The sequence below is a fragment of the Bos indicus x Bos taurus genome, chromosome 24 (assembly GCF_003369695.1).
Source record: "Bos indicus x Bos taurus breed Angus x Brahman F1 hybrid chromosome 24, Bos_hybrid_MaternalHap_v2.0, whole genome shotgun sequence".
Classification (NCBI taxonomy): domain Eukaryota; kingdom Metazoa; phylum Chordata; class Mammalia; order Artiodactyla; family Bovidae; genus Bos; species Bos indicus x Bos taurus.
In genome coordinates this window covers 33,000,412-33,018,510 of record NC_040099.1, presented here as the reverse complement: position 1 = coordinate 33,018,510, position 18,099 = coordinate 33,000,412, and the positions used below count along the sequence as shown (strand labels likewise).

Here is an 18,099-nt window from a genome sequence, read left to right as displayed (position 1 = left end):
GACCCATGGACTGTGGCCCACCAGGCTCCTCTATCCATGGGATTTTCCATGCAAGAGTACTGGAGTGGGGTGCCATTGCCTTCTCCGCTACAGATATTACTTTGTTGCAAATCCTTTCATCTTCTTTTCTGGAAGTCAGACTGGAAGAATGTTGGAGCCTCTCAATCTGTCTCTTAACTGCTCTTTAATATCTATATGTTTCTTTGGCTCTTTGCACTGCTTTCTGAGTAACTTCCTCGAGACTCTTAGAATCCACGAATGTTCTAGTTCACTGTCTCTAGTCTAGATTTTATTCAGCCTCCCAATTCCATGTAACATGTACTTTTCATCTCAAAAGATTTCTTACTAGCTCTGTCTTACATTTCCTTTTTTCTTGTTTCTCCTTTGCCAATTTTTGTTTCATAACTTCATTTACTTTTTAAAGAGGAGTTACTCCATTAATCTTTTTGAGTTTCTCAACATCTTTGGAGCAAGGTATAGTTCAGAATTCAGAATTTTTAAAATCTTAAAAAGATAAGATTTTACGTACATACATAACGTCAATAGGGGGTTCTGGAACAGCACCTTGTAGTCAGACAAGTTAATATTTTTCCAATGAAAAGCATGAATAGACACACCAAGGGAGATACATGAAGACAGTATATATGGAGTTAGTTCAGGTCAGATTTTACCATCAAGTGATGACTGGTTAGAGTTAGGTTAGGTTTTGTAACCAAACACATTTGAAAACAAGTTTTCCTTTTCAGACTTTGGGGGTTCTGGATTAGGGACCAGTGTACTTATTTTAAAACTTCATCAGACTTTCATAAAGTTTATTTCATCTGAGGTAAACTTGTCTTCACTTGATGATATATTATTGCCTGTATTTTTTTAAAAAAAGAGAAAAATTCTGTTTTTCCTAAATATTTATGTATTTATTGGCTGTGCTGGGTCTGAGTTGCCACATGTGGGATCTAGTTCCCTCACCAGGGATCAAACCCAGGCCCCCACATTGGGAGCATGAGGTCTTAGCCACCGGATCACCAGGGAAGTCCCCTTGACTGTTCTTCTTAACGTTAGATTTCTTTATGTCGTGGAGGCTTATTTTGTTTGCTTACTGGCTTACTTTGAATGAGATGTTTTTATCTTCTCCCTCTTTCCCTACATCCATCTCAGTTTGGCTTGTCTGTCTGGTTCTCTGTACCCTTAGCCCAGAGCCAGGCATAACAATATGCCAACGTCTATTATTGTAGTCCTGGGGCTAGTACAGATTCAGACACTGAGCCCTCGGGTGCTTAACTCAGTTCTTGGTCCTGGGCCTCATCTTTGATCTTTGTTTTCCATATCCCACCATTTTTTTATAAAGCTGAAACCCAGATGGCAGGTTTTCAGTGATTTTTTTTTTTTCTTCTTCAGCTTTGCATGATGTGAAGGAACCCTCATCCTTTGGCTTCAAAAAATGAGCCTGGATCTGGCCCCTGTCTCATATAAAGCATTTTAAGTTCTCTTTACGCTGCATATTCTGAACTGCTGGCCTGCTTCTGGCCTGGAGAACAACAAGCCTGTGACTTCAGCCCTGGTGCCATTTCAAGTTTTTCTTTTACTTATGTTCCATCATCTGTCTCCTTTTAATCCCAAATTTATTTTGTTGTTGTTGTTTTACTATTAAAACATTATTTGGTGGCTCAGGCGGTAAAGAATCCGCCTGTGATATGGGAGACCTGGGTTCAATCCCTGGGATGGGAAGATCCCCTGGAGAGGGACATGGCAACCCCCTCCAGTATTCTTGCCTGGAGAATTTCACAGACAGAGGAGCCAGGTGGGCTACAGTCACAACTGTAGGGTTGCAAAACAACAAAAAAATCCTTTTTATGACCAATACACACCCATAGTTGCTGTCTCTTGGAGAAAGGGGTACAGCAAATATGAATTCCTGTGCCATCTGAACTGGAAGTCATCCCACATTAAAAAAATGCTAAGTTCTGTCCTGTTTTTGCTTCCCTGATAGCTCAGTTGGTAAAGAATCTGCCTGTAATGCAGGAGACCCCGGTTGGATTCCTGGGTCAGGGAGATCCCCTAGGGAAGGGAACAGCTACCCACTCCAGTATTCTGGCCTGGAGAATTCCATGGACTATAAGGAGTCAGACACAACTGAGTGACTTTCACTTTCATCCTATTTTTATGAAAACTCTACTTCCCCTTCCCACAGTCCTTCAACCACTGCTCCATAACTCTCTGTCCCTTCAAAACCAAGAATTGTCTAGACTCACACTTTCTAATTCTCTACTTTCCATTCATACCTCAACCCACACCAGTCTGACTTCACCTCCCAGTCCCATTAATATTTTTTTGTGGGGAGGGGAGCAGGATTTCCAGTGATTGTGCTAGTGTTGCTCTGCTAAGTCCAGTGGATATTTTCCAGTCTTTATCTGTTCAACTTTTCAGCAGCTTTCAATACTTGTTGAACACTCCTTCTGTTTAAAAACAGTCTTTTCGTCTTGAATTTAAGAGCAGAATTTAAATTCCAAAATTTAGGAGCACACTGGGTCTCTTTGTACCTCTCTGGCTGCTTCCTCAAACTATCATTTTAGGCTTACCCTCCTGTCTATGCATTAAATGTTAGAATTTTTGAGGCTCAGTCTTAGCCCTTGTCTTTTTACTCTGTAGTCCCTCCCTAAGCAGTCTTCTCCATGTCTATTGTGTGAGGCACCAGTTCTACACAGATGATTCTCATATTGGTATGTGCAGTCACACCTCCCATTGTATATACAGAGTAGCACAGCCCACTTCCTTCATGGCATTACTCTTAGGTATCTCAGCTGTTGTTGAGTCACCCAACTGAACAACACCTGTGTTCGACTCTTTGAGACCCCATGGACTGCAGCACGCCAGGCCTCCCTGTCCATCACCGTCTCCCAAAGTTTGCCCAAGTTCATGTTCGTTGCATCGGTGATGCCATCCAGCTGCCTTGTCCTCTGACGCCCTCTTCTCCTTCTGCCCTTTATCTTTCCCAGCATCAGGGACTTTTCCAATAAGTCATCTATTCACATCACATGACCAAAATACTGGAGCTTCAGCTTCAGCATCAGTCCTTCCAGTGAATATTCTGGGTTGACCTCCTTTAAGATTGACTGGTATGATCTCCTTGCTGTCCAAGGGACTTTCAGGAGTCTTTTCCAGCTGTACATTTTGAAGGGACGTTCTTTGATATTCTGCCTTCTTTATGGTCTAGCTCTCACAACCATATGTGACAACTGGGAAGACCATAGCCTTGACTATACGGACCTTTGTCAGCAGAGTGATGTCTCTGCTTTTCGACATGCTGTTTAGGTTTGTCATCCCAGAGGGATCTCAAATTCCATTTAGGAGTTCCCTAAGTAAATGGCTTCACCACCCAGGTAAATACACAAACCCAGGGAGTTCCCTGGTGATGCGATGATTAAGACTTATCTAGTGGCTAAGACTTATCTCCTGCATTGGCAGAAAGATACTTTATACTGCACCACCTGGGAAGCCTTCAAAGATAATAACTGATAAACAGAAGGGTTTCTGTTTTCCATTTTTTGTCTGACTTCTCAAAACCCATTTCTGTCATCAGATATATTCAAAACCCTACCAAGTCTTCCAAAAGCCAACCCATATGGCTTGGAGTAGGAAGAGTAATAGAAATTTATAATAGAGTGCTATGATAGACCTGGCAGCCGATAGTAACTCCTGGGAGAAAGCTCATTGGCCTTGTGTGTTTCGTGGTGGGGTGAAGACAGATGAGCCCTCATTTGGAGATCCTAAGGGAGAGATGTTGGTAATTACCTCTCCGTGTGGACCAGTGGCAGCATCGTATTTCACTGTATAACGAGTGGGAAAGTGGTGTGGATAATCTACGTTTTCTCCTGAAGGAAAGTCTTTCTGTTATTTAAGTGATAGAAAAATCACTGTGAAAAATAAGCATGTGTGTGGTTCAGAGCTGTGTGGAAGGAACAGCAGATGTGAATTTCCTGAAGACCAGAGGCAGGAGGATTTTAATTAAGTGTGGTGAAGCTTGACAGGGCCTGAGCTTATGGGCGGAAGTGGGTTAAACTGCTTAAGGAATGTAGTTCTGATACTGACTCGGGAATTAAATGTGCACCACATTTTGGTCTAGTGATTCTAATTCCACTTCTAGGAATCTTACAGAAATACTAGCAAAAGGATATAGATCCAGCTATAGATATAAACGGGCTTCCCTGGTGGCTCAGTAAAGAATCCGCCTGAGTTTGATACCTTGGTCAGGAAGATTCCCTGGAGAAGAGACGGCTACTCACTCCAGTATTCTTGCCTGGAGAATCCCATGGACAGAGGAGCCTGGTGGGCTACAGTCCACGGGGTCACAAAGTGTCAGACATGACTGAGCGCCTAACACTTTCCCTTTCTTCCATAGATATAAATATGAATATATACTTATATATATAGATATAGATACATGATCATATAGCCTTATATGTTTTAGGAAAAATTAGAGATAACCTAGATGTCTATCAATAGGGGATTAGGTAAATAAATGACTTTACATTCGTACTATGGAATGGGAGGAAGGGCAGACATTAGAAGAGTGAAGTATGTTTGTATGGCACACCAAATACTACTGAGTTAAAAAAAAGTCATGGCAAAAAGCAATAACCACAATTATAATCATCATTGTTTGTACAGTGTGTGTGTGTGTGTTAGTCGCTCAGTCGTGTCTGACTCTTTGCAACCCCATGGACTGTAGTCCACTATGTTCTTCTGTCCGTGGGATTCTCCAGGCAAGAATACTGAAACGGGTAGCCATTTCCTTCTGCAGGAGATCTTCCCAATCCAGGGATGGAACCCAGGTCTCCTGCATTACAGACAGATTTTTAACCATCTGAACCACCAAGGAAGCCCCTTATACAGGGCTTACAACAAGCCAGATACAGTTCGAAGAGCTCATCCCATATTAGTTCACTTAATCTTCATAATCTTAAGAGGTGGGCACTATGTTATCCTCATTTTCACACAGGAAGATACTGAGACATACAGATGTTGAGTAACTTGCTCCAGGTCACACAGCTGGAGGCAGTGTGATTCCAGACTCCAGGCTCCTAACCACAAGGGCATGCCACGGCTGGGCGTCTTCTTCTGTAAAGAACCAGATAGTGAATATTTTCAGCTTTGTAGCCCATCGAGGCATACTTCCGTTCCTTTTATCACCCATTGGAAATTCCTTTTTACTTCAGGTTTTAAAGTATCTTTGGCCTTGAGAAACAAGGCAAATATATGGGTGATAATACCAAACCCAGGTCCGGCCGCTTGCTGCTCAAAAGCCATCAAAGAGGCCAGGATGGGGGAAAAAGAAAGTTTGCTTTATGTTGGATGCTGGCAGCAGCAAAAGAGGGGCAGGGAGGACAGACTCCTGTCCATAGGCCAGCTTCTCCCTCTGACTGTGAGTGGGCAAGAGCTTTTATAGAGAGAGGGAGGGGGCTACACGCAGAAATCGCACACTCAGCCCAGACAGTCAGCTTGAAACTGGTCATTGGCAATTTGACCAGTGTCTTCTTGATTGTTTTAATAGATTTAATCTTCAGTGCCAGGGTCAATTTGTTTCAATTTCTTGAGGCCAGTTCTTGCAGTTGTGGCATCTTATGTCATGACTGAGGTCTGCTCATCATGTAGTTAACTTCTCTACTTGGTGAGGATTTCAGTATCTATAAGACAGCTCCCAGGATATGGCTCAGAATATCTATCTATAGCCCTTGAGAAGGAACTAAAAGTCCTTGACTATGTTTAGTGACTCCATTATGATTATTTGGTCTCCTTTGACTGTTTTCCATTGTTTCTGCATTTTCTCACTTCTCTGATTAAACTTATTCTTTGACTAAAGTTTTTCCACAGACAAAAGACAAGCAGAGGACATGGTCGGGAGGACCTGAGGACATGAGGACATGAGGGAGGAAGGACCATAGAGTCCTGCTCCGTTTCGGTAGTGGGAGTAGAGACCCCTATTAGTAGGGTCACCAGATTTAGACAATAAAAATACCAGATGCTCCCATTTAGTTTGAATTGTAGTTAAACTATAATTATGTATTGTTTATCTGAATTTCAAACTTAACAAAGCATCCTGTATTTTATTGGGGATCCCTGCCTGCAGGACCACATTTCTTACTGAGTGCTCTGTCACTCAGTCGTGTCCAACTCTCGGCTGTCCCATGGACTGTAGCCCGCCAGGCTGCTCTGTCCATGGGATTTTCCAGGCGAAAATACTGGAGTGGGTTGACATTTCCTACTCTGGGGATCTTCCCGACCCAGGGATCGAAAAGATCCCGTGTCTCTGGCGTGTCCTGCATTGGCAGGTGGATTCTTTACCACTAGTGCCACCTGGGAAGCGCCACACTTCTTACTATGATGACATGTAAAACTCCTCCCAGGGGTCCCCCCAGCCCCAGTTTCACTGTTGCCTGTGGAGACGCATCCAGTGCATCTCACCTCTCTCCAACATCTCGGGCTCTTCGACAGGTGGAGCTGCACCTGCGGCTGCGGGTCCCGCGGGTCGGCCACTACGTCATCATGGTCGAGTACGCCACGGAAGCAGACCAGCTGTCTGAGGCCGCAGTGCACGTACAGAGCCCCGGGGCTGACCTGGCAGGCCGGGTGGACATCTACAGCTGCAAGTACTGGTAAGTGTCCTGCCCTGGGGGAGTCTGCTCTAACCGAACAGGCAGGAGGTCAACTGTGGGAACTTTGGTTTTTATCCAACTTGAGAAATTGTTTCCTTTTTGAGGTTGAGCTTGAGAACCAGCAGAGGACGAGTTATGCGATCCAGCGTCACCCCTGGTGTGCTATTGGAAGGCTTCTCCATAGGCAGCGCCTTAAAAATATTGCATTTTCTGGAAAAACTGCATGTTCTACTTAGCATTTTGGCTCAGATTCACAAGAAGCAGGGGCTTCCCTGGTGGCTCAGACAGTAAAGAATCCGCCTGCAATGCAGGAGACCCAGGTTTGATCCCTGAGTCAGGAAGATCCCCTGGAAAAGGGATAGGCTACCCACCCCAGTATTCTGCCTGGAGAATCCCATGGACAGAGGAGCCTGGTGGGCTACAGTCCATGGAGTCACAAAGAGTCAGACACGACTGAGTAACTAACACACTCACACCCACAAGAAGCAGCACAACCTTTTTGCTTTTTTCTGTAACCCCCATGGTGGGCACTGAACCCAGGGCCTTTCTCTCAAACACCGTGTAGAGTTCATGGGTGCCTGGCACATTCTCCATTAAGAACTGGGGGTCACTAATGTTTGACGAGCATCACGTGAAAAATAATTTGACAGAGGAATCTCAAATTCACCCTGATGAAGTTCATCTCTTCCAAGAGCTCTGACAAGGATTTTTTGAAAATCGTTTCCTTTGCATAATGAATCAAGATGTATGCAGATGTTTAGAGTATTCTTTGATTAGAGAATCAGTGCAAAGGATGTTTCCCAATGGAATTAATTGTAGAATAAATAGCCCTGGAAGGCAGAGTCTCCTGAGCAAGCATGTGGGGAACTACAGTGCACATGCTGTTTAGTCACTTCACTTGTGTCCATCTCTTTGCAACCCTGTGGACTGTAGCCCACCAGGCTCCTCTGTCCATGGGGTTCTCCAGGCAAGAATACTGGAGTAGAATGCCGTTCCCTTCCCCAGGGGATCTTTCTGACCCAGAGATCAAACCCACAATTCTTAGATCTCCTGCATTGGCACACGGATTCTTTAACACTATGAACCACCTAGGAAGCCCTTACAGTGAACCCTCCCAATCCTCCACTAAGACTTTGAACATTTTGTGACCTCTACATTCACATGCCTTGTGTCAAACCCAAGATGACTTGAGTTGGACACTTTCTCTGTAATGCAAAGAAAAGAACTTATGAAAAATGTCTTTTGGTAGCTTAGAATGGAAAATTTTATGAGACTTGATGAAATGGTTGTTAAATGAATATCACGCACTCAGCAACCCTAAAAAATAAACTGTGAAAGCTTCTTTTCAAAATCTTAAAAAAAAAATCTAATCTTTCCTTTTCTCTGGGATGATGGTAAAAAAAAACAATGTAATTATATTTGCATTTTTAATAGGAGTACCAGATGGCCCAGCAAAGTTCCTCCAGAATGTTCTGTCATTATATGAAAATACTAGTTTCATCTCTAGGTGACATTAGCAACCACCGGAATGTACACTTCCAGATGGGTGGGTCACCTTGCCATCGGAATCTGGGAGACTGTCATCCACGTGACCTGGGGCAGGACTTCTCCATAACCCGTCCATCCAAGCCCGCCCTTCAGTTCAGTTCTCTGACCCCTTCTGCCTTCCAGATTGGGGTTTGACTCCTGCTCCTGCTCCACTGGGTAAAAAGTGGAGATGGCTCAGGACAGGAAGAAACATTCCTTATGGCCTTCGTGACTCTTGACTATCTCAGAAGAGGCTGAGACATCTACACCAAGCAGAGGAGTGATTTCAAAACTAAAGAAAGGAAGGACTCTCTCCCCGGGATACATAAGTCCCAAGCATTATTTCAGGACCTTTGCTGAGCGGTGGCTTTCTTTTTTTAAGCTCCATGTCCTTTATTCTATTCGTATCCTGTTTCAGATGGTATCCGTTAAATGTGGCTATTTAAATAGGTTTCCATTCCTTTGTGTGCTTCGTTGTGTCTGACTCTTTGTAACTCTGTGGACCTTAGCCTGCCAGGCTCCTCTGTCCAGGCAATAATGCTAGAGTGGGTTGCCATTTCCTCCACCAGGGGATCTTTCTGACCCAGGGATTGAACCTGTGTCTCCTGCATTTCCTGCATTGGCTGATAGATTCTTTACCACTGAGCCACCTAAGTTTAAATCAGTTTGAATTCAATGAAGGAAAAAGTTTAGCTCCCATGGTTCACTAGCCACATGCCAAGTCTCAATAGTCATGTGTTGTTAGTAGCTACGGTTCTGGTTGGTGCAAATAGAGAATATTTTCATCATCTCAGAAGGTCTACTTGATAATGTAGCAGTCTAGACTGTACTGTTTCTCCAGACTGGTTTGCTCTCAACAGGACATGAGATTTTTCTTTTAAATACTATAACAAGGCTCACCACCAGGGGCATCTCTGGTGGCTCAGATGGTAAAGAATCTGCCTGCAATGCAGGAGACCCGAGTTCAGTCCCTGGGTCAGGAAGATCCCCTGGAGCAGGGATTGGCTATCCACTTCAGTATTCTTGCTTGGAGAATTCCATGGACAGAGGAGCCTGGAGGGCTACAATTAATGGGGTTGCAAAGAACAGAGCACGACTGAACAACTAACACTTTCACATTCATCAATAAATTACTTAACTCTCTGTAATAAAGATAACACACTGGTATAGATGGCCATGTTGTTGTTTAGTCACTAAGTCATGTCTGGCTCTTTTGCAATCCATGGATTGTAGCCCTCTAGGCTCGTCTGTCCTTGGGCTTTCCCAGGCAAAAATACTGGAGTCGGTTGCCCTTTCCTCCTCCTGAATAGTGTTTTAAGGAGAGAAGTGCATGATATTCTGCAGATGATTTTGACTCCAGATGGTGACAGCACCAAAGTTCTCCATCGTTAGATTTTGAAGACAGTATTGCATTAGACCAGGAATCACTTTTATTGTATTTAACCACTCCCAGCAAGTCCCATGGTATCTTTTCACTTGTTTAAAATATTCCCTTTTTCTCTACTTTGCATGTCATGTGATCAGTGTAAGTGACCAGGCTACCAAGTACTGGAGTCCAAAAATACGGTGCAATTAGAAAATATTCGACCCATAAAAACTTTTTTCAAATGACAGACCCTTTCAACATGGCAGCTTTTCCCACTGAGGTTTGAACCTTTCCCAGCATTTCTCAAATGAGGTCTGTGTTGTTAAAAAGCAATATCCCAGAAGAAAGGCAAAGGAATACCACTTTTCAAAACAGTACTGTGATAACTCTGATAAAGAGTTATCTCTGCCTGCAATGCAGGAGACCAGTGTTCGATCCCTGAGCCAGGAAGATCCCCTAGAGGAAGGACGTGCAACCCACTCCAGTATTCTTGCCTGGAGAATCCCATGGACAGAGGAGCCTGGAGGGCTACAGTCCATGGGGTTGCAAGAGTCAGACACGATTTAGCAACTAAACCGCCACTACCAACGATATTGGTCAATTGCCAAGAAGTCTGCATTAGAGATCAGACTTTACTGGCCCTGGGGCTCTTTCTCAGAAGACCAAACCAGATATTCCACAAAACCAGTGGAGATGGTGATGGCCATCAGCCCTGAGAGGTACAGCTCAGAGCACAGAAAGAAGGTTTTTTTTTCCCACACCAATTATGGGTTGCATCTGTGCTAAATTCCACCAGCAGGGAAGTTCACTGTTGGTGACCCAGTTATGAACAAGAGAAACTGAAGCACGATCAGCCACTCCATAGGGGTGGGAGGCAGACCAGGGGAACCAGGCTAAGATACACTGTTTCTTCTTGCAGCGTCCTCTGCCGCAGCGCTGTGACCGACGGCAGGGGTCGCCTCGCCGTGTATGAGCTCTTAGCAGATGCGGACGTTCAGCTCAGAGCCCGGATGGCCCAATTCCTTCTGGTACGCTTCTGTTTCAGCCAATGATTTTTAGAAACTTTTTTTTTTTATTGATAAGCATATATATTTCTAAAGCTTATTGAAGTTTTGGCTGGGTTTGCATTACATCTATAAAGTTAACCTGCGGAGAATTGCTGGAGTTACAATGTTTATTTTCCCATCTAGAAATGTGTCTTGCTCCTTCATTTGTTGGAACCTTTTCCTATAGCACCCAATAAAGTTCAGTCATCAGATTTGAACATGTTTCACAAAACTCCATTTAATTCATTTTTATTTGTTGTTACTATTATGAATGAAATATCTTTTGTCATTATATCTCCTAGTCTATTATTATTGCTGGTATATAAAAGTGTCATTAGGGACTGTTTATTTTCTTTCCCCTCTACTATTTTATTATGTCTGTTAGCTTCTTTGGGGAGAAGGCAATGACACCCCACTTCAGTACTCTTGCCTGGAAAATCCCATGGACAGAGGAGCCTGGAAGGCTGCGGTCCATGGGGTCACTGAGGGTCGGACACGACTGAGCAACTTCACTTTCACTTTTCACTTTCATGCATCGGAGAAGGAAATGGCAACCCACTCCAGTGTTCTTGCCTGGAGAATCCCAGGGACGGGGGAACCTGGTGGGCTGCCGTCTATGGGGTCACACAGAGTCGGACACGACTGAAGTGACTTAGCAGCAGCAGCAGCTTCTTTGCAGATTCCTTCAGAATTTTCAAGGTTGCAGTCACCTGGTATTTTTTTCCAGACCATTGTTGCTCTGTTTCAAGAAGAGTATTTTCAATTAATTAGATATATATTGTTAACAGTTAAAATGCTAGCTTTTACAGATTAAATACCCTTTTAATAGCATAACTTTAGTATTGAGAATTGTGATAAACAGAGACAGTGGGATCTGGGCTAGGAATGGGGTGCTCAGATTTATAATAAATATCTCAGGGCACATAAGATTAAGTGTGAAGCAACTTCATGTTACTGCTAATATTAAGCATGTATCACACCTGGGAAATGCTATGCCAGCCTGTTCTAATATGTTTTATATTTATTAGAAATGTTGAGCTTTCTCTTAAGAACTACCTGGAATTCAGTTTTTAAAAATTATTATATGTTATATAACTCAAGACTTTTCTTTTTTTTAAGGATGACTTTCTTTTTTGAACATAATGAGCCAAGTGAATCTTAACCTTTTCATCTTTGGAAATTGTGATGGGGCTGAAAGTTCTTCTTTTAAGCATAAGTTTGCCGTTTCTGAAATAGTCAGATGTCATTCAGAGTCAAGGCTGGCTAGAATGAAAGCTCCATGAAGGCAGGAGTATGTCCATCTTGGTCTCATACGATCCCCCAGTCTCAGTGCCTGGCATATAGTAGGTGTTCAGTTAAAATCTATTGTTACTGAATGGCTTTGTGATATAGCCAGTTATAGTTATTGATTTACAATGAAAAGTGGTATTAAGTTTTTGACTGAGTTTCTTCTGTGACTCAGAAACTAGCTCTGGAGACAGAGTTCAGATATGCCTGCGATACGAGTCCTCCTCTATTGAGAAGGGTTACTTATAGCAGGAGCATCCATCTTTCTGAACAGCAGGCTCCCCGACTGCCCACCACATCCCCCTCTCCCTGCCTAGGGGTCTGAGGAGCCAGCATCAGCCCAGGGCAGGAGAGAAGACACTGTCCAAAGTTGCTGACAGAGTTGTTTTAAACTCTCACATGATTTTATTTGTTTATATCATTATTCCAGAAACAATTTAATCAGTGATCCTGTATAACAGTAAAAAGAACTTGTGTCCATGTAATGATGCCATAGCGAATGCTATCCTATGATATTTACTGCTGTAAAGTGATAGTTTTAATTTCTCTGGATGAATTTTTAGCTGTTTTCTTTGAAGTGCATGTTTGGTCATAACCTTGACTTGGGTAATAACGGGCATGTACCTTCTTATATTTGTTGGACAGCATCAAATTTGTATCATACCCATTGAAGAATTCTCAACAGAATATTTGAGACCTCACGTCAAATGCATTGCCAGTTATGGGCGATTTGTTAATCAAAGGTAATGTGTTTCCTTCCTTTATCCCTTGTTTGTGCTTAGTGATACTTAATGCTTTTAAGACTATGCTTTATATTTCACTTTAGAAGTGATCCCAGACCAAGATGCTAAAAGCTGGTGGTGCATTTTTCTTTTAAGAGCTAAATCATTTATCCCAGCAATTTTTCCAGAATTCCATAACATCAGGAAGCTGACACAGTAGCAACTAGGGGAAATGGTTAAGCCTCGTCCTTGAAGGGAGTTACTCTGATTTCTATTCTGAGCTCTCACCAAGATCCAGTCTGTTCCAATCCTTTAATCTCTGTGTCTGAGACTCTTCATTTAAAAAACCATGAAAATAATGACCCATCTCACAACTGTGTTATGAGAATTAGGTAACCAATGATTATTGGGATTTGGGGAAGGTTATTTGGATGTAGATTCAAAAATTCTTCAGGGACACAGTCATGACATCTTATGCATCTTTATGGAAACCACCAAGACAATAATATCTGGCTGTGCCTGAAAGAAAGGATGGCTGTTTGTTCTCTTTGGTTTTGTATAGCTTTATGTCAACATTGATGTTTAGAGGTGAATAGTGTTTCATTGCATTGATCTCATTTAGCAATGAATTTCAGTACTAGAGAGGGAAGTTTCAATAAGTTTCCATCTAGCTTCCGTTCCTTCAAAATTAAGATTTTTTTTCTGGTCTGAGCTCATTGTATTAGGTAGGCAACTGGGATATACTTGGCCAATCCAGAACACCAAATATCTTTGTATAAAGATCTCTGCAGACCTGTGGTTCTCTGGATCCTTTTTTTTTTTTTTTTAATGTGGACCATTTTTAAAGTTTTTTTTTTTTTTTTAACTTTCACAGTATAATTTAATTTTTTTTTAAATTTTATTTTATTTTTAAACTTTACATAATTGTATTAGTTTTTTATTGAATTTGTTACAGTACTGCTTCTGTTTTATATTTTGGTTTTTTGGCCAGATTAAAGTCTTAATCTACAAACTGCCAGGGAAGTCCCAAATGTATTATTATTATTTTTTTGGCTGCACTAGGTGGTATGTGGAACTTCTCCAGCCAGGGGTCAAACCTGCATCCTGTGCAGTGGAAGCACAGAGTCTTAACCAGTGGATCATGACAGGAGGCCCTTCTCTGGGTCCTTTTAATGCTTAGAGTCTGTCTCTTCAAAGGGACAGTTCTTTGGGTTTTGGTTATTTTTCAACATTCTGTTTTTCAGTGCCTCCTGTGTCTCCCTGATCCCCGAAACTCCTCCAACAGCACTAATTTTGGATGTCCCAAGTGGTGGGTCTTCCCCTCTCCTGCCTGAGGATCCTTCACCTCCTGCCGATGCTGTTTTTGGGGTCACCTTGAAGGCCCCGCAGGTAGGATTATCCCGAGTGTGTTTCTTGTGAACTGGTGGTTCTCAAAGCTGGCCCCAACCAGCTGCATCCCCCCTGCAACCCCTGGGAACTTGTTAGGAATGCAGATCTGCAAGCCTCACCCAAGAACTGCTGAGTCAGAAACTCTGGAGGGTGGCCCAGGAATCTGTTTTTTAAAAACAGACTCCTCAAGGGGTGTTGACTGCCCCTAAAGCTTGAGCACCTCTGCTCTCAACTGCGGAGAATCCCAGGAATGAGGCTTGCAGTTAATTCTGTCTGTGGCCAGCCTATCCCAATGCTCCCTTTCTCTCCTGCATCTCTGTCTGCACAGTCATTTGGCAATTTTTCATAAACCATCTTAGGATAGGTCATATTTGCATGGGATACTGCTACTTAACATGGTTGAGTTTTTAATTATCTTCTTAAATGAGAACATAAGCACTTTTAGAAATCTAACAGATTATTTTGCAACCTCAATTTGTAGGCAGGAAATTCCCAATAAACACGTATTGATTAATCATCTAGAACACAAAGATGAAATATATGAAGGGAACACACATTTTTTCATCATAAACCACAGAATTGCAGGACTTAATGTTTGTTCTGATGACATGTCTTTTTAATCCTAGAGATGGCTCATGTCAATTCATGTTGCATTAAGATAGGAAATAAAAGGATTTGGGAGAGAAAATTTAATAAGATCCCACATGGGGTAGGCAGCCTAGAGTAGGGGGAAATGAATTACAGTCATGACAATAGAGTTCTAGTCCTGGTTTTGCTATAAAATTAGTCTATGACCTTTAGTAAGTTACTTACCCTCCAAGGCCCAGCTCTCATTTGAAAGACAATCTTTTATTGTTGCTATTCTTGTAGTTTTTCAGTTATTATTTTGAGGTTTGGAAAGACTTATTACTCACATGGTGAGGCTTCCTGGGGAGAACCTGGCTCACACTCAAGCCTGAGCGAGTGTTGAAGTCTGACCCTGGTTTGCATTATGGTTAGGCAGGGCCATAGTGGGGTGAGGGGGTCCAGGTGAGAGCTCCCTCTCTCATGGGCTAGAATTTATGGGGTTTGAATTTCCCACCTCTGCCAAGGGATGAACACCTTGGCTTTCTTACAGCTTGTCCAGCTGTGGGACAAAAGGCAAAAGATGAAAGATGGAGCTTGAAAACCATCAAACAGAAAAAATGGAGTCTGACTCTTTGTTACATGGTTATTACGAGTGGTGCTTGAATGCTGGGAACGTTCTCGTATGGCTTTTTGCACACAGAGCATGCACTTCTCTTGTGATGTACCTAGAAGTGCAATTGCTCGATTATATGTTTGGTAGAAACCACATATAGTTTCCCAGAGTGATTGTACCAGATGAGACTCCCTCCAGTCTTGTGTATGCTTGTCCATTGTTGGCTTGTCCACTCTGCAGCTGAAAGTCACCTGGTTGGTTTCCAGTGCTGTGACTACAAATAAAGCTGCTACAAAGATTCAAGGGAAGGCTTTGTGTGAATGTGGGTTTTTTATTTCACTTGGGTAAATGGTTGTTGTTCAGTCACTAAGTCATGTCTGACTCTTTGCAACCCCATAGACTAGTGTACCGACTTCCCCGTCCTTCACTACCGCGTGGAGTTTGCTCAGACTCATGTCTATTGAGTCTAATGCTATTTATCTCATCCTCTGTCGCTCGCCCCCTTCTTTTGCCTTCAGTCTTTTCCAACGTCCCTGTCTTTACTGGATAAATACCTGCATTGTTTTGTTTTTTGTTCTTGAAATATCTTGTGATTCTAATTAGTAATAGCTCTGCAGCTTGACTGGAAAAGGTTAGTTTTCATTCCAGTCCCAAAGAAAGGCAATGCCAAAGAATGCTCAAATTACCACACAATTGCACTCATCTCACACGCTGGTAAAGTAATGCTCAAAATTCTCCAAGCCAGGCTTCAGCAATACGTGAACCGTGAACTTCCTGATGTTCAAGCTGGTTTTAGAAAAGGCAGAGGAACCAGAGATCAAATTGCCAACATCCACTGGATCATGGAAAAAGCACAAGAGTTCCAGAAAAACATCTATTTCTGCTTTATTGACTATGCCAAAGCCTTTGACTGTGTGGATCACAATAAACTGTGGAAAATTCTGAAAGAGATGGGAATACCAGACCACCTGACCTGCCTCTTGAGAAATCTGTATGCAGGTCAGGAAGCAACAGTTAGAACTGGACATGGAACAACAGACTTGTTCCAAATAGGAAAAGGAGTTCGTCAAGGCTGTATATTGTCACCCTACTTATTTAATTTATATGCAGAGTACATCACGAGAAATGCTGGGCTGGAGGAAGCACAAGCTGGAATCAAGATTTCCAGGAGAAATATCAATAGCCTCAGATATGCAGATGACACCACCCTTATGGCAGAAAGTGAAGAAGAACTAAAGAGCTTCTTGATGAAAGTGAAAGAGGAGAGTGAAAAAGTTGGCTTAAAGCTCAACATTCAGAAAACGAAGATCATGACATCCAGTCCCATCACCTCATGGGAAATAGATGGGGAAACAGTGGAAACAATGTCAGACTTTATTTTTCTGGGCTCCAAAATCATTGCAGATGGTGACTGCAGCCATGAAATTAAAAGACGCTTACTCCTTGGAAGGAAAGTTATGACCAACCTAGACAGCATATTCAAAAGCAGAGACATTGCTTTGCCAACAAAGGTCCATCTAGTCAAGCCTGTGGTTTTTCTAGTAGTCACATATGGATGTAAGAGTTGGACTATAAAGAAAGCTGAGCGCAGAAGAATTGATGCTTTTGAACTGTAGTGTTGGAGAAGACTCTTGAGAGTCCCTTGGACTGCAAGGAGATCCAATTAGTCCATCCTAAAGAGGATCAGTCCTGGGTGTTCATTGGAAGGACTGATGCTGAAGCCGAAACTCCAATACTTTGGCCACCTGATGCAAAGAGCTGACTCATTTGAAAAGACTCTGATGCTAGGAAAGATTGAGGGCAGGAGGAGAAGGGGACAACAGAGGATGAGATGGTTGGATGGCACCACTGACTCAATGGACGTGGGTTTGGGTGGACTCTGGGAGTTGGTGATGGACAGGGAGGCCTGGCGTGCTGCGATTCATGGGGTTGCAAAGAGTTGGACACGAGTGAGCGACTTAATTGAACTGAACTGAACTACAGCTTGAGAAGATTTTTTTTTTTCCACCTAGAACCAGGTGACCCTTCGAGGACTAGTACCACGCCCAGGTCGGTATGTCATTGTTGTCCATTTTTATCAACCAGCACATCCGACGTTCCCAGCACAGGTGTCTGTGGACGGAGGACGGCTGCAAGCAGGTGAGCTACAGGGAGCAGGGCTGGTTCGGGGCTCACCTGTCCTGGCAGGGGTGTGACAGGGCTGCCTCCCTCTGCCCCAGGTGTCTTCCGGGCCTCTTTTTGCCCCCATGTGCTTGGCTGCCGGGACCAAGTGATCAGCGGAGATGAGGTTGAGTTTGACATCTCGGAGCCGGAGGTGGCCCTGACTGTGACAGTTCCAGAAGGAAAGTCCTTAGTTTTGGTGCGTTCTGCTTTTTCCTCTCTTGCTCTTTATGTGCTTGCCTTGGTCGGCTGCTCGGTGTGTCTGTTCTGGCTCATGACAGTAATTCCTCCAGGGAATTGAAGCCATGTTTATAGAAAAATGTTTAAATTTTACAGCTGCCTTTAGCAAAAAAAGGTCTGTGACTATTAAAATCAAGGGAAATCAGAATACTAGAGCAGCCCCGCCTCACTCTCATCTGACAAGTCTCTCTCTGAGGCATTGAACACTCCTTTGTTCTTGAAACTATCTTGTTTTGGCTCCCATAGCTACTTTCTCTTGGCTTGCCCTGCCTTCTCCAGTGCTCCTTCAGTGAGTTCTCTTCCCTTTCATCCCTTTCATGTCAGTGTGCCCTTGGGCTTGACACTGAGACCCCTTGTTCTAAGATTTCTCTTCATATACCATCATCTGTGCCTGTTGATTCTGTTCACCCCTCTGTGGGAATGATACCCACACCTGTGACCTCATTTGCCATCTTTCCTGAGCTCTAGGACCATCTGCTGTGCATCCCCATAGCCAGAGTGCTCACAGGTCCCTCCAGCTTAGCCTGTTACC

The 18,099-nt window shown here is 43.2% G+C and overlaps 1 protein-coding gene across 1 annotated transcript in view; it reads left to right on the top strand.

The window, feature by feature from the left end:
* LAMA3 (laminin subunit alpha 3) overlaps positions 1–18,099 on the top strand; it is a 250,109-nt gene that overhangs the window by 113,343 nt on the left and 118,667 nt on the right. Inside the window, exons 24-29 of the mRNA XM_027525882.1 lie at positions 6,490–6,650; positions 10,463–10,571; positions 12,522–12,619; positions 13,843–13,987; positions 17,180–17,306; positions 17,387–17,526. Coding sequence (XP_027381683.1) covers positions 6,490–6,650; positions 10,463–10,571; positions 12,522–12,619; positions 13,843–13,987; positions 17,180–17,306; positions 17,387–17,526 — 780 coding nt within the window. The remainder of the gene's footprint in view (positions 1–6,489; positions 6,651–10,462; positions 10,572–12,521; positions 12,620–13,842; positions 13,988–17,179; positions 17,307–17,386; positions 17,527–18,099) is intronic.